Here is a 27,764-nt window from a genome sequence, read left to right as displayed (position 1 = left end):
TCACCTGATCCTACCTCTGGTGTGTCCAGGGATCCGTTTTTGCCCAACTTTCTAATTTGTATTGCTTATAGGAGTTATGAGATTGATCACTGTTCGTTATCTTCACCTTTCATCTGTTACTTCCCCATACTATGGATTGTAAACTTCACCTTAGTTTTCATTGGTTCTGTTTCAATCTTTCTTTTCCGCTGTATCTCGTCGGGTTCAACACTAATCCGCAGGATATCGGTGAATATACGAACTTTCACATAAATTCATCCCAAATGAGACAAACCTTTTATACACACCGGACTCGTTCGCTTTAAAATTTGATGTTATGCATCAATACATACATGCAATATACCAGGTGTAGAACTTACGAATAAAATCAAGTTCAATTGAGGAAGGCTATGTTTGGGGGAAATTGTTGAAAAAATTATTTTATCTTTTACAATATTGTTTTCAGGGGAGGGGGGGCTTTTTATTAATTTTCAGTATAGATTTTTGTATATATATATTTTTTTACTTAATTAATATTTTCTATGGTAAATTAATGATTTTAAAATCATTAATATGCATTAGTATGAAGTATATGAAACGGTGGATTCTGTGGATGACTTCCCACTCTGTAATTTCTGTTCCCCTTGTTCATGATAAACCTTTTATTTTGCAAAATACCGACCTCCTCATAACATTATTGCATACAATATTTTCAGTTTTCTGTCTTGCGTTTCGTTTTCCGTTCCGCGTTTTAGCAACACCCTCATAAAACTCTTGAATTCACATATATTTACCTGTGTAATTAAACATTATTTATTATGTATGAATTCACAATTTAGATAGGGCATTAAGTTTGAACCTCCTCCATTCAGGGCATTAAGTTTGAACCTCCTCCATTCAGGACATTAAGTCTGAACCTCCTCCATTCAGGGCATTAAGTCTGAACCTCCTCCATTCAGGACATTAAGTCTGAACCTCCTCCATTCAGGGCATTTAGTTTGAACCTCCTCCATTCAGGGCATTAAGCTGAACCTCCTCCATTCAGGGCGAAGGGTGACTAGTAATAATAACACTGCATTGTCATACATTTCCAATGTTTTCATTACCAATTCTAAAGACAACCATTTCCTAATGGGGTGCAGTTGTGAACATCTTGATAAATACACTACGTCTATTGTAACAGCAGGGAATTTCCACAGAAATGAATGTAGAATGTAAATACATGTATACGAAATGAATTTCATTTTCAAAATTACATGAAATTTAATTTCTTAAAGCTGTATGACCCGATGTTCATGTATTATTTTTGTACATAATTACTTTAAAGCAGAGTAATTACTTTATAAAGCTATTAACTTTCCCTTAATTACATGCTTGAAAACATCTGCATGTAAAAGAAAACAGTGCGAAAATTATTTAGAAAGTAAATATAGTGGCTACATATATAAATCATCGCATAATAGACGTCTATAAATAGACCCACGCGCGTCAGGGGAATCCCAACATGATGTATTAACTCATACGCAAATGTCTAGTTTTAAGGCTGAAAGAGCGTAAAACAACGAATTACTAAAAGGTATTTGATATTTTTATTTCTATTAAACTTATGGTACGGTACTGTTATAACAAAATACACAGCTTTACACAGATAAGACCACCGATGATCTGAAAGTTTGAACTGGTCACGTGACTGTCACTTGAAATGGCAGAGTGACGCGGTTATTTGTAAACATCGATTTAAAATCAAATTATTTGGGTTAAAACAGGTGAAATAATTTATTATATGTCGTACAGTCTCATAACTACATACATGCGATGATTTAATAGCGTTTTTACGAGATGGAAAAAAATATTGTAATTCGGACCATACAGCTTTAAATACATTTAATTCATTCTACTATCGCAATTAATAATTAATGATAGGACTGCATTTGATGGAAATGTTTATATGGTTGATGAACATGACGGGTGGTTGTTTGTTTATTTTTCGTCCCATTGAGATATTTAAACCTAATCATAGCGATACAAGCCGTAGCAGTGAGGGTTCTTTAACGTGCCTACATGTATGCCTTCCACGACACGAGTCCTCCATCTTGAAGGTCATATTTGAAAGACCCGTAATGCCGAGCGTTTGGCGAAATAGCAATTACTACTTTTATTTACGTCATGGCACAAGCGGGGCTCGAACTCACGACATCCTGGTTATGACGCGAACGCTCTACCACTGAGCTACCGTGATACAATATATTTTACCTACACACCACCACCAAGGTCGACAGACTTATTGACATTGAGAGCGAACGAAACAGTTCCCTTCAAGGGTTATCTGAGGTCGAGTTAAAAAACAAAACAACCTTTCCCATATTCCTAAAATTTAAGATTAATACTACATGTATATTATTCATTTATTTTTGGATCGAGGTTTGTGGTCTGTGCACATGTAAGATACAACGAAAAATACAGATAATATTAGACTTTTTCCAGAAAAAAAAAAAAAACCTTTTTCGATATTTTTAATCAACGTACGCGATATTGGAGAGTTATCAGCTCGCTAATTTCACTCATAATGTATAAATGCAAATTTTAGTATGGTACATATGTAGATGCACGGCCCTTCAATTTTAAATGTCAATGATGATTAATTATAGATCAGCGAAATGTTTGAGCTGTAAAGAATCGGGGAATGGGGACGGGAAAGTAGAATTCAGAGAGGTAAACATATCGATTGTCCATAACTAAGGATCGAAGAATATGATATTATGAATTTTCGTCGTATTACTTGGTTTCCGAGTTACCGTATTCCAACAGGTTTCGATATTTATTTTCTACCAAACACATTTAATATTTTTATTTGCCACTAAACTTCCACTTATGGCATAGTTATGGACAATTGTAGATACCGTCTGCTAGGAGGATTATGTCGGGTCATTATTATCACTGTGTCGCTGTTAATTGCAAATCTGACACCAGAAACAAGAAGGATGTTTTTTCCCACCTCCACCCCAGGAAAAGCAATAAAATACAGATTCATTGCAACACAAGGACTTTCCTCACGTTATGATTGCATATGCCAAAACATTTCTTTGAAGGAAATCAGAGACTTCACTCCCTTCAAGAATTGTTTGAGTGCAACAATAATTATAAGACGTCTGCATTTACTCGTGGAACATCCTCCCTTGAGATAGACAACTTTGTCGCCAGTGTCAGTGATGTTGATCCTACAAATGATGCGTGCCCAGCTGAGGCAGTTCGTTGTGACGATTCACACATCAAAACTGCAAAGACATAAAATGAATTAATCTAATGTTGAAGCAAAATCAATCCGCATACCTTACTCACAAGGACGTGTTACTGTCAAGGGTATATTTTCATTAATTTCTATCATAATCAAATTTCTGAATGCCCAGCAATGATAGATTAAAACACGTGTACATCATAGACTCTGACAGCTCACTCCAGATTGTGCTGTTCTTATCGTGGTCTCTCTAGCTTTTGTGTCTGTATTAGCATTAGATTTATCACCTTATCAATGTTGGTGTTAATTAAATCGCCTCCTGTCCATGGAAACTTTGTGCGTTTTCACTATATAGAGCAGTTGTAAGCAAAGCTATAAACAGTCTTCTACATGTCCTATCATTTTAGTGCATGGAATAAATTAATGTGAACTGGGTTCAATTTTTAGTGTAACAGTCACATAGCACATCGTATATATAAATGTAGATATAAATGTATATATAAATATAGATATAAATGTAGATATAAATGTATATATAAATATAGATATAAATGTAGATATAAATGTATATATAAATATAGATATAAATGTAGATATAAATGTATATATAAATGTAGATATAAATATAGATATAAATGTAGATATAAATGTAGATATAAATGTATATATAAATATAGATATAAATGTAGATATAAATGTAGATATAAATGTAGATATAAATATAGATATAAATGTATATATAAATGTAGATATAAATGTATATATAAATATAGATATAAATGTATATATAAATGTAGATATAAATGTAGATATAAATATAGATATAAATGTAGATATAAATGTAGATATATTGACATTTTGAATATGTTTTGCCTTTGATATCTTTACAAATTGTAATGATAGCCATTTCCTTGCGAATGTGCAGCAGTTGTCAACAACGACAGAAAAGAGAGTAGAATCTAATTTTGAAAATACACGAGAGTATGAACGCTTCACGAGAGTATATAAACGCTTCAGTCATAAAGTTCATACCTCAAGTCAAGTATTATTATTTCTGAAATATAACACTCAAAATGCCTGCGTCGACTTCAGGCTCTTAAGCACCTTTGAGCGTATATAGTGTATGAAAAGGGTGCTATATAAATATGGTATTATTATTATTTCTGCTGGCTTTGTATATTATACCTTTGCACTGTTATAAATCAATTATGTAATTATCGAACTTTAACATGGTGTATGATAATTCTACATGCTGCTTCCGGTCAGTGGTCAGCTTCAGGTCAATCGGTATTCAAATTCGGGCAGTTGTGATACCCGACAAGTGTCAGGCAAAGTGAAAAGATAACAGTGCCACTTTGTCGAGTAAAGTATGGGAAATGTTTAGAAAAGTTTCTGAATTCATACATACATAGGAGAAAAAAGCCATGTAGAGAACCCTGAATGTCGCACAACGCATTCAATGAAAGGTGAAGATAACGAACAGTGATTAATATCATAACACCTATAAATATAAAATTAAGAATAGGGCAAACACAGACCCCTGGATATACCAGAGGTGGGATAAGGTGCCTAGGAGGAGTAAGCATCCCCTGTCGAACGGTCACACCCGCCTTGAGCTCTATATCTTGATTAGGTAAAACGGAGTTATCCGTAGTCAAAATCAGTGTGCCAAGAACGGCCTAACAATCAGTATGAAACGCATCAGACAGCATTTTGACCCAATGCTAGGTTGTACTGGCAAACTAGATCGTTTTAATGACCGTAGAATTTGCGAAGAGCTGACTTTAAAAGAGACTGTTGGAACCCCTGCTCCAGCAACTTATTTGTCAGTAGCCTGCTTCGATTTAAAAACTTACCATAAGCAGAACAAGTTCTTGTGTATCGAATCCGTTGAGAGATATAAACACCATATGGAGTTGGTAATGGAATATTGCTACATAAATATGGGAAGTTGACGATAAAGAAGCTGAAATGATTCCGTTTGTCATAAAGTTGAGTTGTTAGTTTGCCGTTAATATCTACTTTCAAATAAAAATTTCTAAGTATGAAGTAGACGTGGACGGCTCTGTGATGGCTTTTATTTCGAGTTCAATGGGATATATTGAATCGACATATCAGTGAAAATTAATATTGTTACATGACAATACGTCGTCGATATATCTAAATGTCGAATTGAAGGCCACAGCAAGAGTTTTTTTTCCCTCTCACGTAGAAGTTTCTCAATAAACTCTCCTCCATAGTGTAGTGTATTGAGTAAATACGAAATGTTATAGTACGAATGGTTTTGTGAGCGATATGTCTCGTGTAACCGGATGTGAGTTTTGTAAATAAATGTGTGAACCTTCAATGGCGGCTTTCTTAAATGAGATGGTTAAATCCAGTAATTCATGAGGCAAATACAGTACACATAGGAATATAAAAAAAAACAGGTCAGCTACCAAAGGAGAACAATTCATGCCCATAGGGATTTCAACAGACTGTTAGAAGACCTGATCACCAAAGACCACGAAGAGGATGAGGAACTCTAGCATATTTTTTATTTCAACTGCAGAACACTTATGCGTGGAATCAGAGTGGCGTTTAACAAAGTATTTTTTTTGGATGGCTGATCACTAGATATGAATATTTGCGTTTTCCATTTTTGTTGAAGAAGAAACTATGATGTCAAAAAGTCTAGTCTTTAATTTATCGTGAGGAATGGTCGTGTAAAGTGTTGAAAAGCCATACGTTTTGATGTTATTTTGAGAACAGTTTTGCGATTTCAAATTTACTAAACATTCTTTAATATTATTTAGAATTCACATTTGATTTACACCACTTCTGGCATATGTAGTCGCATATAATGTTTGAAGTTTCTGTTGATATTTTCGTGAGGAGCAAAGATAGGGGCTTGGTAGAACATTCACTGGATCCAGCAATTCACCTGGATGTGATTAAAACTTTAATTTGTTTGACCATGTAAGAGGAAAATTATGAAAAAAATGTGTTGACCTTGAAAATTAGTACCTCATCTTTATCTTGGACTTTTCGCCCACTGATATTTAGGATTGGTGATTTAAGTGCGAGATTCAATTGTTTGTCAATTAGTTGTGTTGATCTTGTAATTTAATCTCGTTCTTACAGTAATCGCATTGTCGTTATTGGCACTGTCCACCGCTGTGGTCTAGCTCTAGGTTAAAGCGTTCGCCCCGCATGCGGAAGGCCAGGGTTCAAAGTCCGGCTTCGACATACCTAAGTCATTAAAACAGGTTTTGACAATTCCATCGCCAAGCGCTCGGCATCAGGTGTGAATGTCACGGGTCCTCGGAGATGACCTTAAAAACGGATGCCCCGTGTCACAGTAGGTGTGGTACGCTAAAGAATCCTCACTGCTCAATGGCCGTAAGCGCCAATTAAAGGCGCAATGGCCGTAAGCGCCAAGCAAAGGCCTTTTGAAGCCCTCCACCGGTCTTGGTGACTGTCTCCATATGAGTGAAGAATTCTCGAGAGGGACGTTATAAACAAGATACAATCAATTAACTGTACATTCCGAATCCAAAATGGTACGAATTTCTAAAGCCAAACTTTTGACCTTCTGAATGCAAGGGTAGGGTAGTAGGGGACAGTTTCACACTATATAGGCCCGGTTAACGTTCTTTGAATATGGAAATATCCCATATTTGAAGTGATATTACATGTGTTAAAATGTATACAATAATTTTAGGATACATGTCAAATGTTGCTGAGTGCTTAATAAAAATGTTGATATACAACATGTAGGTGTCACCATGATTCCTAGGATATAGGTGGATGCAAATACGAAACTAAGGCGCGTTCTTAGTTGCTGAAGAAATTTCGGTGAAAACATGCATAGCCCAGCAAAAGGTTTGTAGCTGAGAGCAGGGTTCGAAATTAACTTTTTCAAGCACTAGTCCGTACGGACTAGTCACTATTGATGTTCACTAGTCCACAAAGCATTTCACTAGTCCGTCCAGTATATCATAAAATGATCTTCATTTTAATGAAACCAAACACATCACAGTTGCAAATAATTCAGTTTCTGACACCTACAGAAGAAAAAGAGACCACCATATTTTATTTCACATTCAAAATCTTCAGAAGCATACAATATTAACCTCCAAGTTAATCATTTTATAAACGTCCATAAGTGCGTTCGAGATCGACGTTCCTGTTGTTTTGGTGCTCAGATCTTAGAGTCACAGGAGTTCGAAATTTTATCAATAAAGTCAATAAAATTCACTCGATTGACCAAGTCATGAGCTATAGTATAGTGTTATGAACTACTGTGTTAGAGTTGCGAATGACGAGAACATGTGCGCATAAACGTGCATGTTCTCAGACCACACTATTTGCAATTTTTGCACCTAGAACACGTTCTCATGATGTGTACTCGGTGTTCGGAATCGGCAGGAATTTCACAATTTGTGCACGTTCGAAGAACGGCGGTCTCGAACGCACTCCATGTGTTTGGAAGATCAGACTGTCTTAGTCATGCAAACACTTGACCATGCAGGTAATCAACCATAAGTTCAAACATGTAAGAGACTTAGACAAATATTGCTAAAAATCTTTACCAATTCAAGATTGATTTCCGGATTTTCACTAGTCCGTACGGACTAGTGCTATAGAGGGTTCACTAGTCCGACACGTTTTTTACTAGTCTCGGACTTACGGACATGAGTTAATTTCGAACCCTGTGAGAGGGAAGATGGATGGCCCCATATGCAAGGTAGATTATTAAGAAGGGCAGACAGGGTTCTTGATTGTGCACATTGTCTAAATCCCATCGCTTGAGAGAAAATCAAAGCAAGAAAGGGGTACCTGCTCAGAGCATGTTTTGTGCACTAGCACCAGTATGGATATATTACATGTAATTTAGGTTCATAATTTATTAACTATACCAATATGAAATACAAGTTTTGACTTAAAAAGGAAATATGATTCTTCATTAGTTTGTCTTAATCTGATTTTGATGTATACCCCCTACTCACATGGTATGTAAACAAAGATACATGGTATGTATCTTTTGATGTTTAGAAACAAACCAGTGAAACGTTGATTTTGTAATTTCTTGCATCTTGATTTTGCACCACATTTTACGTAAAGAATACTTGAAATGTAATAGATCTGATAAACTTAGATCGATATCCATTTCGTTTTGAAAACAATATAACATACCGCAATCTAGGTTTACAAAACAAATGATAAACTCTCTGAAATGAGCTTCCAAAATAATGTACAACCTTAATTTTCTTTAAGCCCTATAAACATATTAGACAGTAGATTTTGATAATCAAAACGTGAAAAACAAAAACTGGTGAAAAACCGTGAATCAGTCCCTTTAATTACCCTAAATTATTATCTTTCCATCGATATTACACCAGCGTCTTCCACATTGGAGATTGTTTATTCCCAATATAGTCAATATTCTTATTAACGATATTAATTATTATTTAGTATTTGTTGTTTTTTCGTAATGTGTAGTATGTGATATTTGTTATGTGGTATATATCTCTTGATAAAGACACGAGTTGCGTTGAAAATCTGAGGTTTAAATAACTAACTGCCAGTGCTCTCTCTCTCTCTCTCTCTCTCTCTCTCTCTCTCTCTCTCTCTCTCTCTCTCTCTCGTTTATATATATATTTTTGTCAACACAGTGTGCTAGTTTGGTGGGTCTGAATGACAAAATCTTGTTGATGTGAAAAATGTCATTTATTAATGTAAATGACAAATAATATGCAATGGTAAATACAACAAATATAAGCAAGATATACATGATGAAACATCACAATCAACATACATTTAATATCCACAATTATATGGCAATATAAGCAAGATATACATGATGAAACATCACAATCAACATACATTTAATATCCACAATTATATGGCCCACCAAAGATGGGGAACTTAACACCTCAAAAATTAACTAGCTTCAACACCATCTCAAGTTTCATCAACTAGACTATTAGCATATCTAAACCCCACCCCCCCCCACCCCCCCCCCCCCCCCCCCCCCCCCCATTAACAGATTATGCATCAGGGTGGGAGGTGGGGAAATTTTGTTTACTCCGGACTTTTGTTTACTCATACATAGTTCTACTGATTTACTCTGGACTTGTCCAGCCATTAATTTAGAAATATTTTTAGAATGCGCCAATATGCGCCCTCTATATGCAAAGTTGATTAACTCAACAATCAAAATTACCTCCCCTTGCGCTAAACATGAACAGTACAAGAGAGATAACTCTAATAAGAATTAGTTTATTTCATAAACTCTATTTTTTGTCAACACAGTGTGTGCTAGTTTGGTGGGTCTGAATGACAAAATCTTCTTGATGTGAAAAATGTCATTTATTAATGTAAATGACAGATAATATGCGATGGTAAATACAACCAATAATAAACAAGATATACATGATGAAACATCACAATCAACATACATTTAATATCCACAATTATATGGCCCACCAAAGATGGGGAACTTAACAACCCCTAAATTGTGACACTCCTTGGCACAATACCCACCCACCCCCCCCCCCCCCCACCCACCCACCCACCCCATCCACACCTGTGTTGATATAGACTTGATGTTTTTTGTTGTTTTTTTCTTGTTTTTTTTTTTATAAACCAAACTGATCACCTAGGCATATATACATGTATGTACATTCATTTACCATATTCTGCAACTCATCTGATATGTAGTATATCTCTTGACTGTACCCAACCGTACACTTTTTCAAAAATAAATTCTTTTACTACATATATTTGTAATACCTTTACAAACAAGCTCAACACAATTCAAATTCTAAAATGTTATAAAGTATATACACATATCTTATTCATTAACCTCTGTCTCGCCAACCAACATTGTTTAAACTATCTATGTGGTACCATGCAGACATTCAACAATCCTGTCAAAACTATATTTGACTTAAATTGAGGCAACAGGGGCCCCTGTCCCCATGATGCCCCAAAATTCAAGCATCACTTGTGACCCCTGATCACAAAGTTCTTAAATACCTAGCATCCTACCCAGTGTTTGACTTATGGAGGCAACAGAAGCCCCTGTCTTCATGATGCCCCCAAAATCAAACAGCACCTATGACCCATTATCACAAGGTGTTAACTACATTTTCAATAGATGGATCCTAGTATATTTTTTAAAAGAATGTGATTGCCACCTACCCATGATTTGGATTTTGTCATCTGAGATGCCCATGTTTGCTGCCGTGCTAGCTGTACCTATCCTAAAGCTATGGGTTTTACATAAACTGGTATTATATCAGAGAAAGCTGCAATTGCTGTGTAAAATATTGTCTTGTAACTGGTTTTCCATCAGAAAAACAGAATAAAGGCCCCCCATGGGCCCCCCTAAGTTCACAATACCTCGTTAATGCTTGAACTGGACACATTTCCGCATCCTGATTACTTTCAATATACAATACTTTACATGACTTTCCTTTATAATGCTTAAAGTGTTCCATATTTATTTCGGCTGCATGAATCTTACTTTGAGCATTTACCACAAACTGAATGGACTGCCTGGAGATTGTATTTAAACTAGCTCCTGTAATTTCCCCTACTCGCAAGAAGGCGTGAAATGCGAAGAGGTACAATGCCTTGAGTAAAACCTGTACAAAATATGCAAAACCCAAAGGTCCCACCGTCTGTACTAATTTTTTCAGTATTTCTGGTGTTATTGGCAACCTTGTATCAGCCCTAGACTTTTGCTTTCTATACCCCCCTAAAGCTTTCTTAACAACAAAGTTCTGAGAGATATCTTGAAAACCAGCCATACAATGCACATAATTTAGCATAGACAAGTATGATGCTACAGTATTATAAGCCCTGTTCGTGTGCATGCAGAAGGCCATGAAAAGTATGATTCTATCTACAGCTAATGGTAGAACTGTGCCTTGTGGAAAATAAATTGCTAAAAAATTCCTATAGCACTGAACAGCCCGGCCATAATTATCAAATGAATTTTTTGACAAAGAACTTCTAATAATATCCGTGGACAGCTGAGTCAGTGAGGCTCGACCAATATTGATATATCTGCCGGATGCTGATCCATATCTGGAGCAAGCCTTTTGAACTCCTCTATCTGAAAACGAGAAAGCCTATCAGCTAACACATTATTCAACCCTGGGATATGCACTGCCTCAAACTGAATATTAAACCTTAATGCCTGCACAACTAGTCTTCTAATAAGTATCATTAATTCTGAGTCCTTAGCCGTCTGTTTGTTGATGCAATGTACTACTGCAGTATTGTCACAATAGAATTGAACCCATTTATTAGATAACTGGGTGGCCCAAAGCTCTAATGCTATAACAATTGGGTAAAGTTCCCTAACAGATATGTGTTTTGTTAACCATTCTGATGACCATCTCCAATGGGTTCTAAATAAACCTCCAAACCCCACATCACTTGCATCTGTATACATCTGCAATGAGACAGATGTTTCAAGCTTGGGCTCTTGAATCAAGCCTTTCCCATTAAAACTATCCAAGAACAATGACCAAGACCTTAAGTCTAGCTTTGCCTCCTTATTAAGCCCCCTCTTTTCGTTTGGTTGTTGTATGCCTCTTGTCAGATCAATTATCCTACGCAAAAATGTGCGACCTGGCAATACAACTGCACAAGCATAATTCAACAGACCTATCAGAGACTGTAATTCCCTAAGTGTCGCCCAATTTCTTGCCATGAACTTTTTCACCATTTCCCGACATTTTTCTAATGGCAATCTAATTTCCATTGACACTGTATCCAACTCTAACCCCATAAATACTAAGCAAGTTGTAGGTAAAACAGTCTTCTTCTGCTTAACTGGGAGACCTATCCGCTCTGCCATTGTCATAAACCTATCTAATCCAACCTGACACAGCCTAGCCGGGGCAGGGGAAACAAATAGAAAATCGTCAAGAATATGTACACAACCTTGTAATACCCAATTTATTCTCTGCTATCCAATGCAATGGTGTGCTGAACACTTCAAACAACTGACAGGAGTAGCTCAAGCCCATAGGCAAAGTTTTATCAAAATAAAAACCATCATCTAAAGCAAACCCGAACAAGTTAAAATTGTCTGGGTGTACTGGAATTAACTTATTAGCATTCTCCACATCAACTTTAGCTAGCTGACATCCTCTACCAAACTGCAGAATAAGATGACAAGCATCATCTACTGATTGATATTTTACAGATTTACAATCGGAGCAAATTCCATCATTCACTGAATTACCCTCAGGTGAAGAAAGATCATGAATAATCCTGAATTCTCCTATCTGAGCTTTTGGAACTAATCCCAAGGGAGATACTCTAAAAATTTTAAAGGGAGGTTCCTGGAAAGGACCTTTAACTCGACCTGCCCCAATTTCTTTCCCAATTTTTCTTTTAATACATCCATTCTAGCTACAGCTGATAGCAAATTTTTATTCAACCGAAACTCTTCTTTACCTTGAAAAGGAATCTTAAAGCCCTCCGTAAAACCATTAACCAAAAACTTCACCTTATGCTTATCATACCCTGCAAGCACAGGGGCTTCTTATCCATTCTGTTCTCAATCTATATATAAATATCTAAAGTAAACACTGTAATTCATCTGACTTTATCGGGGTCACTATCTCATGTATCTTATTTTGGAAAGGGTTGTGAGGCACGAAAAGTGGACTGCTTAGTTTGGGGTTTACCCTTTTTCCCTTATGTTGTGGATGTGTTCCCCGTTTGTTTGTTTGGACAGTGTAATCTACTGTGGGTGCCCTTACATACCTGACAGAAGTGACCATATTTGCACACTTTGTCTGAACAGCTCCCTTCATTGTTGAAGGTGAAACAATGTTTTGTTCGCACTGAATTTGAGGGAAAACTTTTTTGCTGGGGACGAAAAGAACCCTTGTTCTTAAAGCTCGACAACGCCGTAGCCATTGCTTCTGTGTGCAATTCCCCATTTACCCCCTCCCATGGCAAATGGTCTGGATCTTGTTCCCTCCACGTACGAAAAGTTTCATCATAACTTAATGCCCCCTCGACATTTGACATCTGAGCCAACTGAGAAATAATCTGCCCATATTTCATTAAATTAGGGGCCTGATGAGGGTGTATTTGACAATAAATACCAGCATATATATAGAAGGCATCCTGCCACTGTGTTAAATTGCTTATCTGTTTTCCTGTTTTCTTTCTAACAAATTGCAAATTGCCATCTTTCTCTTCTGCAATGTAATTAAATTTCTCTTCAGATTTCTTGTGTTTTAACAATTCGCTAAAATCGACATACTTATTCGACACAATATCTGCACGCAACTTAGGATCTACTCCCAAAGAAATTGGGCGCGCTAGCCCATAATTTACTGTTAACGCTCTACTTTCTGTGGTTTGACTAGTGACAGGTGCAATATTACGTAACAGTTCTTGTGCAATACTAAGATTTGGGGACTTATTCGCTCCTTCATTGGCACCATTTCCATCACCCACATTCTGCGCGGCAGCCTCGTCAGTGATACTTCCAGTGGCAGGACTGCTCTCCCATAGGTTAGGCTGGGTACTTGAGTTGTTCTGTTGTAATATTCCACCAGGCAACATACCACTGTTCTGTAGGACTGAAACAACAGTTTGTGTAATGACCGGGATGGCTGCTGTTAACATCTGTGTCATCGACTCAGTAGTCAGGTTCTGGTTGCCCACAGAAATTGGAACAGGTGTGTCTCCATGTTCATTGGCCACTTGTGTAGCTGTGTTTATCTGTTCAGGTCCTGTACCTTGCCCTACGCCAAGAATCGGTCTACTGTGAGTGTCTGAGGCAACTCGCGTCTGACTTCTTGCTTTGCCACGTGGGGTTCTTCCTACGGACGTTGACTATGTTGCGCTCCTCCTAGGTGTTGCGCTTTTCCCACGAGACTCCTCCACCTTCCTCCGCTTTGGACGTGAAGTGGCCTGTTCCATAACCTGTGTTCAACTGAAAAATTCAATTCATTATTCCTTTGCCTCAGAGAGTTTAATTGTTTACATAACAATGATTTGTTGTCAGACTCTCATACATAGTTCTACTGATTTAATCAGATACATAAAATGTGAAATATCAGCTTATATCTGGTAATTATATTTCACTCTGATTTAAATATATATACCATGAGAAACAGATACACAAGGTGTTCCTTATAAACACATCAGTTCCATCTGAACTGAGTATCAGTTACCCTATTCCAATAGCACCGATCGGTATTTACGTCACTTTTTGCACACGACACGTAAATTTCATCCTCTCAGCATGCAGCATCACAAAATGCGGACAAACATTGTCCGATAAGAAAATGGCGAGTAATGTAGAGTTAACGGAAGACGATATTCCAGGAGCGAAATTTGTACATTTAAACGTAGAAGAACACACCAATTTACAGCTCAAGAGGTGGCTAAAGTGTCGTGGCCTTGTGTCAGGTGGAAAAAGAAATGATTTAATTGAAAGGTTTGTAGTTACTAGTCCTACTATTGAGTTAAACACGTGTATGTAATGTCATATAACGCGCCATTGTTCTACAATATTCCAGGCTTCGTGTAAATATTGGCACTTATATACATTGGCACATATTATTGTCCGTATTATTATTATTTTATTATTGAGACTTGTAAATTAGTTTTATATCACATGTGGAAGAACGCCAATGATTTACGACTAAGATTAAAAACAGGCACAGAGTATACGGGTGGGGTGGTGGGTCCTAACAACGTTCATTGTCCGTCAACTTTATATGCAAAACAAGATATATATGTTTAATAGTTTGCCCTTTTCTTTTGTATTTTTAGATGCAAAGATGCTATTCGAAAGAATGTGAAAATCGATCTCGGGATCGATGATGGAAAATGGCATGATATTAAGAAAGCGCCTGTCCATCCTGACAACCAAGTTCCTCTATTACCAATTTCTGGTTGGAAAAAGTTTCCTGCAAATCATGTCCCAAAGCATTTTAATTATGGACACATTTACCATTACCTTGTTGAGTCATTGTCAGCTTACGGAATGACAGATGAAAACAGTACTGACACAGATGAAGAAAAACATGAGGAAGGCGACGTGCATACCAGTAAGTCCTTTACAAAAGGAAAATTTATTCAGAAGTGGGCATGTTAAAAATATGCAAGACATCAGCAGTAAGGGATTTTATTTTGTAAAATCTACAGTCCAAGCCTCCTACTCTCAAAGAGGATAATAGATTCATGTACCATAACCATATCAGAAAATTCTGGTACCATAAAAGAGGGGACATGCACATGCAGCGCTGCGGGGCTTGGCAGATGTGCGTATGTTGCTGCTGTTCTATTTGCCATTGACGATTTCATTCAAGAATTTGGAAATGATGTCCCCACATGTACTGAAAAGCTGTGTGGTTGGAATAAAGGCAGACGTCAAAATAAAAATCCGACTGCTGTCTATGCAAAAACATATCCGTCTATGAAAAAGGAGCTGAAGAAAGTACGTGTATCTGGAGAGAACCTATTGAGAAGTGATCCTAGGCCACTGACTTTGAGATCGGACACAGCTTCAAAGGAAGACATTAATAATTTTCTTTCCGACCTCAATTCGATAGGAAAGGAATGTGAATGGACAAATCTCTTGGATTACGAGTATGACAACTTTTCTGTAGACGACTATGGTACAGAAATTTTGAAGTCACAATGCGAACAATTCCTACAAAATTTAAAACTCCAATGCGCAGGGAAGGAAACACCATTCGTGTTAAAAAACACAAGTGGACAGTCCGACTCAACAGAGTGGATGCTACAAAGACGATGTAGAATAACGGTATCGATTGCCAAAGACGTAACATGTCTAAGAAGTGGCTACACGGGTATGGTCAGTAGACTGTTGTGGACAGACTCCCCCGAGACACCCGCTTTAATATATGGTAAAGAAAATGAGGGCAATGCATTGGCAAAATACAAGGACTGTAATCAACTATACAATGTTGAAACAACCGGGTTGTGGGTCAACCCACACTATCCATGCCTAGGATGTAGTCCAGACGGAATATTTGAGGATAGAGCCTCCAAAGCAACTGGTCTTGTGGAGATAAAATGCCCCTATTCCCTGAAATATACCTCGCCAAATGAGGCACTGAAAAACTTGAGCAAAAAACAACAAAATAACTTTTTCTGCTCGTTGAAGGAAGATGGTACGCTCAAATTAAAGAGAAATCATAAATACTATTTTCAAGTGCAAATGCAGCTAGCAATTTCTGCAAAACAAGTATGTGATTTCGTTGTGTGGTCTCCTCATGGTATTTCAGTAGAAAGAATTCCTTTCGACCCAACATTTTGGAGTCACGTGTATCCTAAACTAGAGTGCTTTCATAAAGAGTATGTTATTCCTGAATATTTCATGATGAGGATCCCTCGAGAACTTGAGGCAGTCAAATTTAAATATCAAAATGAATAAAAACTTGATACTCAAATGTTTGTTCATATTTCGCGTAGACATGAAGATTCAATATCTTAATAATACGGAAACAGTGCAGTAAAAGGTGATGTAATAATTGTATATGCCCCCTGAGGGCCCTTGATTGGCGAATAAATAAATAAAATGTATATATTTAAATAAAATATTTATTTCACAATGGGCTTCTGGAAATTCACCAGACAAGCAACTACAAACACGGTTTGTGAAAATGTTGGTAAAGTATTTAGAGGTACAGTCTTCTTCAGTATCTTGAATTTTTTCATGCGCTCTATAACGCGTTCAACATGAATGCGTAACTTGGCAATAACTCTCGTCTGTGCCTCCTCCTTGGGTGTGAGACTGGGTCTGTTTCCTAGAAAAGGGGGGATGACAATATCTGCACCCTTTTTCAATAGAAGATCACGAATATTGAATCCTCTGTCTACCATGACTAAAGCCCCATTATCCAATTTGTCCAATATCTCGCTTTTCTTAAAAATATCTTTATCTGATATCGAACCCTCATATACATCAGAAACAAACGATATTGCACCAGAGGGTGTTATACCGATTAAAACTTTGCATGTGCAGTGATTCTTGTAGGAAGAGTACATGTTTCCTTGTTGCTCATAGTTCCTGGGCGCTTGTGTGAAGAATTCTGTAGCATCGAGTATAACACGTACATTTCTAAACTTTCTAAAACTCTTTGGTAAATGTTTTTTTGGTCTTTTTCCTGGAAGCAAATATTGGGCCTCTCAGTTTATTGAATTGACGATACATAAATTGAACCCATGTTGTAACTATGTCATTTACAGTTGTGGCCGCTATATTAAACCGAAATGCCAAGTCCTTGTTTAAAAGACCTAAACGCATTCTAATTAATGTTAAAAACAGTTCGTTCTTGGGTGAGAGTTTTCTCTTTGGACCCTTCGACTTTGTAGGTGTCGTTTCATTTTTTCTTGGGTTGCTAAGTCTTGAGAGATTTCTTGTTGCTGGTCCAAGGAATCTCCAAAGGCACATAAACTGCATATATGTCAACCCAGTATAAAAATTCATTTTCTCGTCATCATCTTCGATACTCTCAATCGAAAAATGATGTTCATCTCTCTTGCGGGTTATTTCGTTCTGTAAATCTTCTACCTTTCTTTTTAATTGATAATTGTCTACTTTCAAAGCAAGGGAATCTTTCAGCGTCATACTAATGGAGGGTGTTTGTGTGTCTTTGTCACATTTCCCCCCAAATGCATCATCGTAAGTCCGCTTCTTACTTGATGTTGCTGATGTTACCGTTGAAGGGGGCTCCTTAAAATTGTGGAAATTGAAATATTAATTAAATATCAGTGCAAGTTAAAATCATATGTTGATAACGAAAATGGAACTATGAAGACAATCAAATATGAATTAATGAGCTAATTTTGACTATCTTGCCACATATTAACATACGAGCTGACTGTTTACATTTATACAAAATTAAATACTTACGGGATTAAGAGATAACAATATATTGGCTACATGGAATTGCTCTGCGGGAAGTGTGCCCTCTTCGACCTGCGTGGATTCCGATAGATTGTGCGATTCTGAAGGGGAGATATGAATTTTTCTACGTACAGCAGGCCTTCTTCGTTTTTTCCCCAGTCTTTCCATCTATATTAATATAAAAATATCACTGTGAAAAAGTTACAAAAATAATTTCGAATGCATGCGATACTTATCAGTAGTAAATTAAGGTAATAATTCATTGTCATGCAAATTACCATTCTGTAAAGTATTAAAAGTTTAATCAACTTACTTCGGATTTAGTTGTGGTTGCTGGGACAGGATCAGGGTATTCACTACTTGGTCCTTTTTCATTGACGAAGTGTAGACTGCAGATATATGTGTCCTTTTTTACGTTCTCGAGGATGAAGTTTTGCCTGCGGCATGCCTGGACCCAACGAGCACATTTCTCTAAATTTTTGTGCTTAGTAGGAAATCGAATGAAAAAAAAAAACCTCCATCTCTTTTCTATGTGCGTATCTTGAGTCACTATTGCATGTTCCATAAGCGCAGTGTTTTGTGGCACCCTTCTTCTTCATCAAGTATTCTTTGTTTTCGTCCATGTTGATACTGTAACACGATCACCTGCGATTGTTTGTCCGCATCGGCGCGTTGCATCATGGGGTCATTCTATTTTTAGTATACTTAGGTAAATACCGATCGGTGCTATTCCATATGAAATGAAATATGTTGAATGCCCAGTTCCATATGAACTGTTCAACTGTTCCATTTGAACATATACTTATCAAATTCAGGGTTCCATTGAACCACAAGATCCATATGAACATCTTTCTAATATAGCATCAAACCAAATTCCATTTGAACTGGCAGACCAATTCCATTTGTGAATTGGCTAAATTATCATACGCTCTATAAGTAATCTCCATACAGCATTATAAGACCAATTCCATATGAACTGGTTATTACAAAAAATTACTGATTTAATGTAGTATTATCCATCCATTAATGAGCCATCTGTGAAGTATAACATTGTGTTATCTATTATATAATTTATATTTTTAAAAGCCCTTCATTCTCAAAAAACCCATCATGTTATACTTAACTTAATTGTGTCGTATAGCTGTCAGGATGGCCCCTCTAATGTTCCGAAAATATTTTGGCATGCCAAACTGCCAATTGAAGTGTACCCCGTCTACATAATTACTATCCATAGATTTCTTCACCCCTTTGATTTTCCAGTATGTTATGGCACTGTTTGGTGCGCGAGACAATTCTGCCTTTAGTAACTTGTTTGCCTCTCTCACGTTCTCATTGTATTGCGAAGGTTGTACTACACGAGTTATTTCCCTTGGCAACAGTTGACACACAAACACTTGTTTGAAGTTATATCGCACTTTCCACACCTGTGCCATCGCAATGAGTTTAAAAATCACTTCCTGGGGCGTAATATCTAGGGAGTCCATATCATTCCCCCCAATCTGAATTATCAGGCATTTGGGTGACGCTCCCACAGTGTTGATGAATGAATTCAATTTCTTCACATCCCTTGAATTTGTAATGTTTCCCCCGCTTATCCCATACAAGTGTGTTTTAACATTTACATTATTCAAGTTAAAGTTTTTGAGCTCAGGTTTGCTCTGCATATAGGATTGTAAACGTTTCACGTGGGAACTTCAAAAATGACTACAACATCCATGCCGATTTCTCGGTAATATCGAATTAATGTTTACCTATATCAGGTCCAGGTTAACTCTGGTTAGCATCTGATGACACTCAAACAGGTACACTCAAATATATGCAACACAAATTGACTTACATGTGCTCTGGCTATAGGCCCTAATGATCTTCAGTTAACTCTGGTTATCTCCCTCATGCATAGCTCTTATCCTTGGACGAATTTGGCTCCACTTTTTTGGCACGCTGTTTTTGGCTATATTTAGCTCTAAAACTTAATAGTTATTTCGGATTTCAAACATTTCGGTTGAGCATCACTGAAGAGACATTATTTGTCGAAATGCGCATCTGGTGCATCAAAATTGGTACCGTATAAGTTTTACACACACACACACACACACACACACACACACACACACACACACATATATATATATATATATATATATATATATAATTTAATTCTTATTGTATCCTTGTCTCTGATTGGTCAAATTCCAACTGAGGAACGCAGGTTATTTTTGTATAACCTGGGGTTGGTGTTGGGACACACCCCTTGACAACCAGAAGCCGGAACTATTTTTTTCTCTCTCTCTGAATTTACATCACAGCACTGTTTTCAGCCTTCTATGAAATCACGTGGGAATAGAAAGTCAACGTAAACAATAAGATACTACGGTTTGATACACATACTGTTTTCTCGTTGTCAATAGGGCGAGAAAGTCTCGAATTTACGTAACTTCCGGTTTAGGCACTGGAGATAAACAAAGACGCCACGAGGTTTTTAGGAATGCTGTGTTTCGTTACTGGCTGTAATCACCAGAGTTTGAGAGAAACTTGTAGTTTCTACAGATTTCCTAGAAAAAGTTTGAAGTAGTGGGAGAAATTGTGCAGGTGGGTAACGTAATCATATTGCAGGCGTGTTGTATCCTACGTGGCCTGGAAGAGGGGGGGGGTATTATATTGTACATGTATCAACTTTCACTACCATTTTACGTTTCTTTTACTACTTTTAATTCAAACGAAGTGGGGCACTGGGCCGGTAATCGTATTTTATCATAAATATACCCTTGTTAAAAAGGTGGGGGTTCCCACCTCTTACATGTGCTTACAAACTTGTCTCCAACACCTAGGGTACAAGACTGCCAGTCTGATCGACTTGGCTCAGGCACCGTCCCTTGGTACCCTCTGTGTTTGTGACAACATTGTATAATATTGTTTTACTTTACCTCCCATATAGCACACTTATTGTACAGTACATTTGCAATCAATATTGTGATGAGAATTCAATACATGTCAATGTTGAAACCCTTAACATGTGCATGGTACACATGTGTAAATTGTATCATGTAGTTATAATGTTTAATTGTTAATTTGTGCATGCCCCCTGAGGGCCCTAGATTGGTGAATAAATAAATAAAATAAAAAATACAAGTGCAATATGCTTTGAAGATTAAAAGCATACTCTACCAGTCTCTAAGCCTAGTGCTTTATGTGTGAACAGAGGATGAATTGTATTTTCTTCTTGAATGTCCACTATATAATAATCCTAGAGGAGAACTTTTGGATAAGATATTCAAAACCTTTCCAAACCTAGTACTGCTTAACAATACTGATCTGTTTACATGGATTATGTCAAAATGAAGATCCTGAGTTTGCTGTTTTATTATGCCAATATATAATTGTAAATTTCAATACAAAAAAACATCATACATTTACAATATAGTTATGTGTTTCTTGACTTTTATTATTGGATATATAATTGAATTGAAGTGCACATAAATGAGGAATGCTACACCAGAGAAATTTGATATGTACAACAATATCTTAAAATTAAAATCTTTCAAATTTACGTTATTTAGTAAAAAAAAAAAAAAAAAATGCAGTTTTAGTCAGCATTAGTAGAAAGCAATCTGAGAATTTTTTGTTAAAACACCCTAGACTCGAACATGCAATCTACAGTTCAGCAGTCGGTGTTAACATATTTTCATCCATGTTTTAAAAGGAAGTATGTCATTATGACGATGTAGAGTACCTCCTTCATCAAGTTATTGTGCTCAATATGTGTAATTGAATTGATTCATGCATCAATTAAAGTGATGAGAGTAAAAAATAATTAATTTGATGTGCACATCAATTCAATTACAATTATTGCAAGCAATACTTGAATTGATGATATCTTCAAATAATTAAAGATGTCTTCAGTTATGTGAGTTAAGTGTTAATTTAGTGTTTCATAATAATTTACATTGTATATTAGACTTGTTGATTTTAAATACTTTAATATATATGTAATGAATGGAACATATACTTTTTTAAAAGGGTCCTACTTCTCATCATATATCATTTCTTTTTCACCTTGCTGTATCCATATATGCAGATGTGTTCTATTTAAAGTTGACATAAAAGTATAACTGTTATACACCTTATTAATCCACAGGAGAAAAGATAGGACAGTGACCTCATCGGACAGAATATGTAGCTGTCATTTCAAAGATGGAAGGAAGGAGAACGGCCCAACCTTGTTTCCTTGGAACCAGGGTACTTACTTTGACTTCCAGGATCCGAATACAATTTCACGGTAAGTAAAACAGTTGATACCTGATCTATTTTATAAAGTGATTTGTCTTCCACCATTTACATCAGTTTCTTCTCATTTTAGACATCAATCCAGACAAGCTGACCCTTGTACAGAAGAAGAGACTGAGACAGCTGTTACATGTAATGACAGAGAACCTTTGACTACAAATGAGACTGTTGATCTGGAGCACACTTATATGCGGTCCTATACATCTCTTGTACAAGAGATCAAGGTGATTAATTTTTAAAAACTTAAATCTTTTTGGTAGATTTAGATGTATGTATATCATAATTCACCTTAAATGTATGTTTAAAATAATCAGCAATGATGGTTTATATTGAAGGGACTTGAAAAGCAAATTGCAGAGTTGCTGACAGAAATTAGTTACCTCCAGTCCAAAAAACATCCTGTAACAGTTGCCAAAATAATGGAAAATGAAAAGAAGGTATGAGAAATGAATTCCAAAATGATTGATATAGTTCTCCTTACAAATTACTTAGTTCCCAAAGTGTTTTTATTCAATTTTAAGATTTAAGGAGGTATACTACACCAGAGAAATTTGATGTAGATGTAAAGTGGAGGAAATGTACAACAATATTTTGAAGTTGAAATTTTTCAAATTTACTTTATTTTGTAAAAAAAATACAGTTTTAGTAGAAGGTAATCTGAAAAAAAATTAAAACCCCTGCTGGACTCGAACCTGCGACCTACAGTTCAGCAGTCGGTATTCTAACCTACTGAGCTACTCGGCTAGGTTTTTAAATGGAAAAGGAAAACTCAAATATTGCTGATATCGAATTTTTCATCCATGTTTTTAAAGGAAGTCAGCCATTATGATGATGTAGATTACTACCTTAAACACTATATGAACATTTTATAGCTATAGTTTACCTATTTATTTTAGATGATGATGTACACCTCTTTAAAACCAGAGATATTTAGCATCATAGACACAACATTACAGCGGTTCCCTCTTGTATATGTGGATGGGTGGACTCCAAGTGCTTTTTCGAGGTCGGACCAACTTTTCATGACATTGATGAAACTGAAGCTGAACTGTCCCCTCCTTGACCTTGCCGAACGATTCTGTACCAGCAAAGCCACAGTACATAATATCTTCATTACCCATGTTTTTGCTTTGCATGAAGTGTTTTTTGTAGGCATGATGGAAAACAATATGCCATCTCTTCTGAAATGCAAGTCATCAATGCCATCAAGCTTTGGAGATTTCAGTTGCTGTCATCTGGTAATTGATGCCACAGAGGTGACGCAGGATGTCCCTGGTCAGGACATGGCAGCTCAATCCCAGACATATAGCTCATACAAAAATCGACACACTGTAAAGGCAGTAACAGGTGTTGCTCCTAATGGAGCAGTTGTGTACGTTAGCAAACTTTATCCTGGCAGTACCTCAGATGTGGCTATAGTGGAACACAGCAACATGTTAGCTAAGTTATCGCCCGGGGACATGATCTTGGCAGATAAAGGTTTTACGATCTATTCACTTCTTCCTCAAGGTGTTCACTTGAATATTCCCCCATTCCTTAAAGATAAGGGACAATACACACCAGCTGAAGTTCAGGTTTGCAGAAAGATAGCTCGTTCAAGAATCCATGTTGAGAGAGTGAATGAGAGGATAAAAAATTTTGAGATTCTTTCACATATTCCCCAGCAATTTCGCCACATTAGCACAAAGATTTTTCAAGTTTGTTCTATGCTTGTAAACTTTCAAGATCCAATGATCGCTGAAATTGCAGATAATTACACTTCCAATCAGTAAATTGATATGGTTGTTTATCTCTTTCAATCTATAGAGAAGAATACTATGTGGTTAACTGGCAGGTAAAATGTGGTGTACATTGTGTTGATATTCATGAATGAAGTACATGTACTGAAATGTAAAGGAATGCACCTCATTTTATTAAATGTGCATAAATGTTCAACCAATCTAGTTGTTTTCTATTTCAATGTCTAATTTCAACAAGTTAAGATAGTAATCTATTTTGCAGTGTGTGTTGTTACTAAAAGAGAGCCATCATGGTTTAATTGCCATAACTTTCGAGGATAGGTCTATTTTGAAACCTTTCACCAGCATTTGGTTATGTTTCAGCAACATGAGTTTATCAATATAAGAGAAGAAGAAAAAACTAAATAAACTGACATTTTACTTCTGAACAATGGGGATTATTTGAGTGAAGTAAAAGTCAATAAGTTTTGCAATGTTCTGGTCCCATGCACTGTCTTGAAGAACCCTAACTATGGCAATGTCCTTGGTGGTCCACACAACAAAGTCACAGGCGGATTTGTTCTGAATATGTAGCTGTCCCTGTACTTGATCGTAATAGATGTGATCTTCCTTTAGCTTGTACATCTGTCTGCCATCATGAACCTGGAAGTCTAGCAATATAAAATTCATATGAGTCAATGAATTTTTTTTCAATTTGCTATAGGAGATAACTAATTCAAGAATATGAAATACCTAAACAGAAGTCTTTGATTGATAAAATGGCCTCAGGAATAGTCATATTCCTGGCACTGAAAGGACATTTAACTTCCAAAATATCTGGCATCAATTTCATTGTCTCCAGTATGTCTGTCAGTTGAGCTACTTGATGGTTATATTTATGCGTTGCTGCACGGCGGATAATCCCATCAGGACTTGCCCCTAAAACACCACTTTCATGTAGCCACACCCCTGAAAAGGTTTGGACACAATGTTGTGTATTGACTTATAAAATTGTATACTGAGTCTGTGTATTTTAAGCAAAAATATGAAATAATCTCTTGGTATAATGTAGCATTTACTGTAACATAACTATCATAAAAAGAAAATTATACCTGTTTCTTCAACAACTGCATCACCGTATGAGCAATACTTTGCTTTGGCAACTGACTCATTGTTGATACCCCATAGAATGGCATCTTTTGTTGACAAATCATAAGAGCCCAGAACCTGTTTGAATAATGATGGAGGAAACCTGAAACAATATTACCAAAATGATTTAAATACACATTGAGGTGTAAAACATACTTTAGGATTTATTTTCAACATGATCAATCTGATTCAATATTAAATTTATTAAAGAAGAATGACGTTTTACCTATTTCGTCGGATAGCAGCAAGCACTTTACCAAAGTTGGATGCAGTTAAGCGGTTTTTCCTGACCAAAGCCCAAAGATGGTTGTTCCTCTGCCCAACAGTCAATTGTGCAACCTGAAATTACACGAGTTATTCTAATGTCATTTAAATTTTTTCTACTAAAATATTTTTATCTATTGCCTTTGAACTGACTTCATCAATTTTTTTTTTACCTAAGGATATGACTAACTGTACATGTATCTACCTGCTCTATTTTCTCCCTTTGGATAGCAAGATTTGTCTTCAACCACTGTATCTTGTCTGTAGCACTAGTGTAAGCTTCTCCCAGCAATAAATCTTCTACATAAGGAATATCCAGTGTAGGGGATGGGGGTTCTTTTGACACTATCCACAGCATAGCTACATGTAAAATTTGTGTTCATGAATGATTTACAATCAATTTATGAATAATTATTCATGAAATTTTAACATCAATAGAGAAATATGAGTTTTAAACTATATATATATGCTAGAAGATAATGATTTCCAATTTAATACAATGTACAACATGTTTATGTTTTATGCCATTATTGATAAACTTAAGTGATGGAATGTTGCATTACAACAAATAAATCTTCTAGTAGGAAAATAAACCTCAAAACAAACTTTAGAATATGATACATGTTAATAACAATAAAAATGAAAACATGTACCAACTGCACTCAAAGCCCATTGTTGTTAAAGTTTTGATATGATGTAAAATCACACTTTTTTGTTCAGCATAAAACTGAACTACTTAATATCAATAGTCCCTATTATAGGGTAGAAAATCCAGCATTGAGTATTTGTAGGCCCAGTATTCAAATATGAAACAATTGAACATTTTAAAACAAAAACGAAATCACCAAAAAAACAACAACATATTTTCGAGCATAATCTTAAACCTGAAAATCGACCAAGAGCATTAAGTTTATCACACAGGAAAGCAACATCTGTATCATCAACTGGTCTTGATGTAGCCCTAACAGAACAAAGTAATTAGATAGCATATTAAGTCTCTTGAACCCAATACTGTTTAGAACAATGCAAGAAAAATAAATAATTTTAGAATATAAAAATCTATTATATCCATGGGACATCTAAAGTTCACTCCATATAACCGTAATACCAGCATAAAAAGATAAGCAGATGATTTTATCAACAAGTTTATAATGATAAATAGTTCAACTACCCATTTAATTGACACACTATTTCATAAAATATGATACTTTAAGATAATTTGTTTACTTTCTTCATATTCTTAAGAATACCTGTAATTGGCCACTTTTTGTGAAGGTGGAAAAAGCTCATCCATAGTGGTTGTTTTCTTTGGTGGTGCTTTCTTAGGATGCTGGATCCAAGAAGCCCTCACATCCGTCTTGCTAACATTCTTATAGCTAAATAGAATATTATAAAGTTTTATAACTATTCATATATTAAAAAAATCTAAGGCATGCATACTTTCAACATTTCATACCCATATAAAAGGAGAGATGCCTTGTGGTGACATTTATCCTGCCCGTTCACACAATCACATATGCTGTCAGAAACTGTGTGATTATCCCCTAATGTGACCTAAATGAAGGAACAGAATGAATACTTTCTGACAAGTTAAAAAAAATAATTAGTAATATTGAGGTGAAAATTGACACAGAACGTGCACTTACACTGACGTGGTAACTTCTGTCTCTCATACTGGCGTGAACTCTTCCCTGGGCGTAATTAAGTTCGGGATCGAACATAAACTTTAGTACATGGTCTGCTTTTACCGCTAACTCGGACTTTTGATGAAGTTTTTTGGTTCCAGACACGTAATTCAACCAATATAGGATGGAAAATGCCATCCTGTTATCTATTTACCGTTACCACGTGGATTTGTTTATCTCCAGTAGCTAAAATCTCGTTCAATCTCGTCAAATTACGCACTTCCGCTTTCTCGCCCTATTAGCATCTACTTGTACGCTAATCACTGTTGTAAATCATCTTTCTCTGTATGATGATCGAATAATTTTAAAATAGATTAAAACAAAGATATTATATTCTAATTAATGATTTACCAAGTAAGAATTGTCCTGTTCATTTTCAAATACATTTCTCACTGGGGAAAGGGGGTGGGTGGGGGTGTTTCATTGCTGATCCGTCTTTCAAAAAAAATCATACGTCACATTTTACCACATGACGTCAATCACATTGACATGTGGATCGCGATTTGTCACCTACTTACATATTTTCTTGTGTTGGATTT

The 27,764-nt window shown here is 36.2% G+C and overlaps 5 protein-coding genes across 7 annotated transcripts; 2 read left to right on the top strand and 3 right to left on the bottom strand.

Annotated features, from left to right (window-relative positions):
* Positions 1–11,255: 11,255 nt before the first annotated feature.
* On the bottom strand, positions 11,256–20,216 carry LOC125659795 (uncharacterized). Its single transcript, XM_048891575.2, has 2 exons — positions 19,963–20,216; positions 11,256–14,174 (listed from the first exon to the last, which is right to left on the bottom strand). Exon 2 carries the CDS (start codon positions 13,871–13,873, stop codon positions 12,920–12,922), a length of 954 nt encoding a protein of 317 aa, XP_048747532.1. The 5' UTR covers positions 13,874–14,174; positions 19,963–20,216; the 3' UTR covers positions 11,256–12,919.
* Positions 14,167–16,665, top strand: LOC125659796 (uncharacterized). The gene is made up of 2 exons (XM_048891576.2): positions 14,167–14,681; positions 15,020–16,665. The coding sequence occupies exons 1-2, from the start codon at positions 14,530–14,532 to the stop codon at positions 15,342–15,344; spliced, it is 477 nt and encodes a 158-aa protein (XP_048747533.2). The 5' UTR covers positions 14,167–14,529; the 3' UTR covers positions 15,345–16,665.
* On the bottom strand, positions 16,781–19,967 carry LOC125660063 (uncharacterized). Its single transcript, XM_048891908.2, has 2 exons — positions 18,132–19,967; positions 16,781–17,951 (listed from the first exon to the last, which is right to left on the bottom strand). The coding sequence occupies exons 1-2, from the start codon at positions 18,291–18,293 to the stop codon at positions 17,346–17,348; spliced, it is 768 nt and encodes a 255-aa protein (XP_048747865.2). The 5' UTR covers positions 18,294–19,967; the 3' UTR covers positions 16,781–17,345.
* A 333-nt stretch (positions 20,217–20,549) lies between the features above and the next one.
* On the top strand, positions 20,550–24,344 carry LOC125659797 (uncharacterized). Of its 2 annotated transcripts, XM_048891577.2 has the most exons (5): positions 20,550–20,714; positions 22,261–22,401; positions 22,483–22,633; positions 22,745–22,846; positions 23,306–24,344. In XM_048891577.2, exons 3-5 carry the CDS (start codon positions 22,598–22,600, stop codon positions 24,179–24,181), a joined length of 1,014 nt encoding a protein of 337 aa, XP_048747534.2. In that variant the 5' UTR covers positions 20,550–20,714; positions 22,261–22,401; positions 22,483–22,597; the 3' UTR covers positions 24,182–24,344. The 2 variants fall into 2 exon arrangements, with proteins under 2 accessions (XP_048747534.2, XP_056005586.1); XM_056149611.1 differs by lacking the exon at positions 20,550–20,714 and having other exon boundaries at positions 22,117–22,401.
* A 205-nt stretch (positions 24,345–24,549) lies between these two features.
* On the bottom strand, positions 24,550–27,462 carry LOC125659798 (uncharacterized). Of its 2 annotated transcripts, XM_056149610.1 has the most exons (8): positions 27,187–27,462; positions 26,997–27,094; positions 26,791–26,916; positions 25,746–25,900; positions 25,503–25,615; positions 25,240–25,379; positions 24,881–25,096; positions 24,550–24,798 (listed from the first exon to the last, which is right to left on the bottom strand). In XM_056149610.1, the coding sequence occupies exons 3-8, from the start codon at positions 26,828–26,830 to the stop codon at positions 24,566–24,568; spliced, it is 897 nt and encodes a 298-aa protein (XP_056005585.1). In that variant the 5' UTR covers positions 26,831–26,916; positions 26,997–27,094; positions 27,187–27,462; the 3' UTR covers positions 24,550–24,565. The 2 variants fall into 2 exon arrangements, with proteins under 2 accessions (XP_056005585.1, XP_056005584.1); XM_056149609.1 differs by having other exon boundaries at positions 26,997–27,462.
* Between the last annotated feature and the right edge of the window lie 302 nt (positions 27,463–27,764).

Source organism: Ostrea edulis, chromosome 9 (genome assembly GCF_947568905.1).
Source record: "Ostrea edulis chromosome 9, xbOstEdul1.1, whole genome shotgun sequence".
Taxonomy (NCBI): domain Eukaryota; kingdom Metazoa; phylum Mollusca; class Bivalvia; order Ostreida; family Ostreidae; genus Ostrea; species Ostrea edulis.
The sequence above is the reverse complement of the archived record's forward strand: the minus strand, read 5'-3'. Positions and strand labels throughout refer to the sequence as shown.

Bases quoted from the DNA above. Each gene is read 5' to 3' on its own strand.
- LOC125659795 (XM_048891575.2), bottom strand. From the start codon at position 13,873: ATGACACAGATGTTAACAGCAGCCATCCCGGTCATTACACAAACTGTT.
- LOC125659796 (XM_048891576.2), top strand. From the start codon at position 14,530: ATGGCGAGTAATGTAGAGTTAACGGAAGACGATATTCCAGGAGCGAAA. The intron at 14,682-15,019 runs GTTTGTAGTTAC...TTGTATTTTTAG, and splicing joins AGAAATGATTTAATTGAAAG to ATGCAAAGATGCTATTCGAA.
- LOC125660063 (XM_048891908.2), bottom strand. From the start codon at position 18,293: ATGGAAAGACTGGGGAAAAAACGAAGAAGGCCTGCTGTACGTAGAAAA. The intron at 17,952-18,131 runs GTAAGTATTTAA...CACAATTTTAAG, and splicing joins TATTGTTATCTCTTAATCCC to GAGCCCCCTTCAACGGTAAC.
- LOC125659797 (XM_048891577.2), top strand. From the start codon at position 22,598: ATGCGGTCCTATACATCTCTTGTACAAGAGATCAAG. The intron at 22,634-22,744 runs GTGATTAATTTT...TTTATATTGAAG, and splicing joins CTCTTGTACAAGAGATCAAG to GGACTTGAAAAGCAAATTGC. The intron at 22,847-23,305 runs GTATGAGAAATG...TATTTATTTTAG, and splicing joins TAATGGAAAATGAAAAGAAG to ATGATGATGTACACCTCTTT.
- LOC125659798 (XM_056149609.1), bottom strand. From the start codon at position 26,830: ATGAGCTTTTTCCACCTTCACAAAAAGTGGCCAATTACAG. The intron at 25,901-26,790 runs GTATTCTTAAGA...TTTTACATGTAG, and splicing joins CAAAAAGTGGCCAATTACAG to CTATGCTGTGGATAGTGTCA. The intron at 25,616-25,745 runs GTAGATACATGT...GTGTAATTTCAG, and splicing joins AAAGGGAGAAAATAGAGCAG to GTTGCACAATTGACTGTTGG.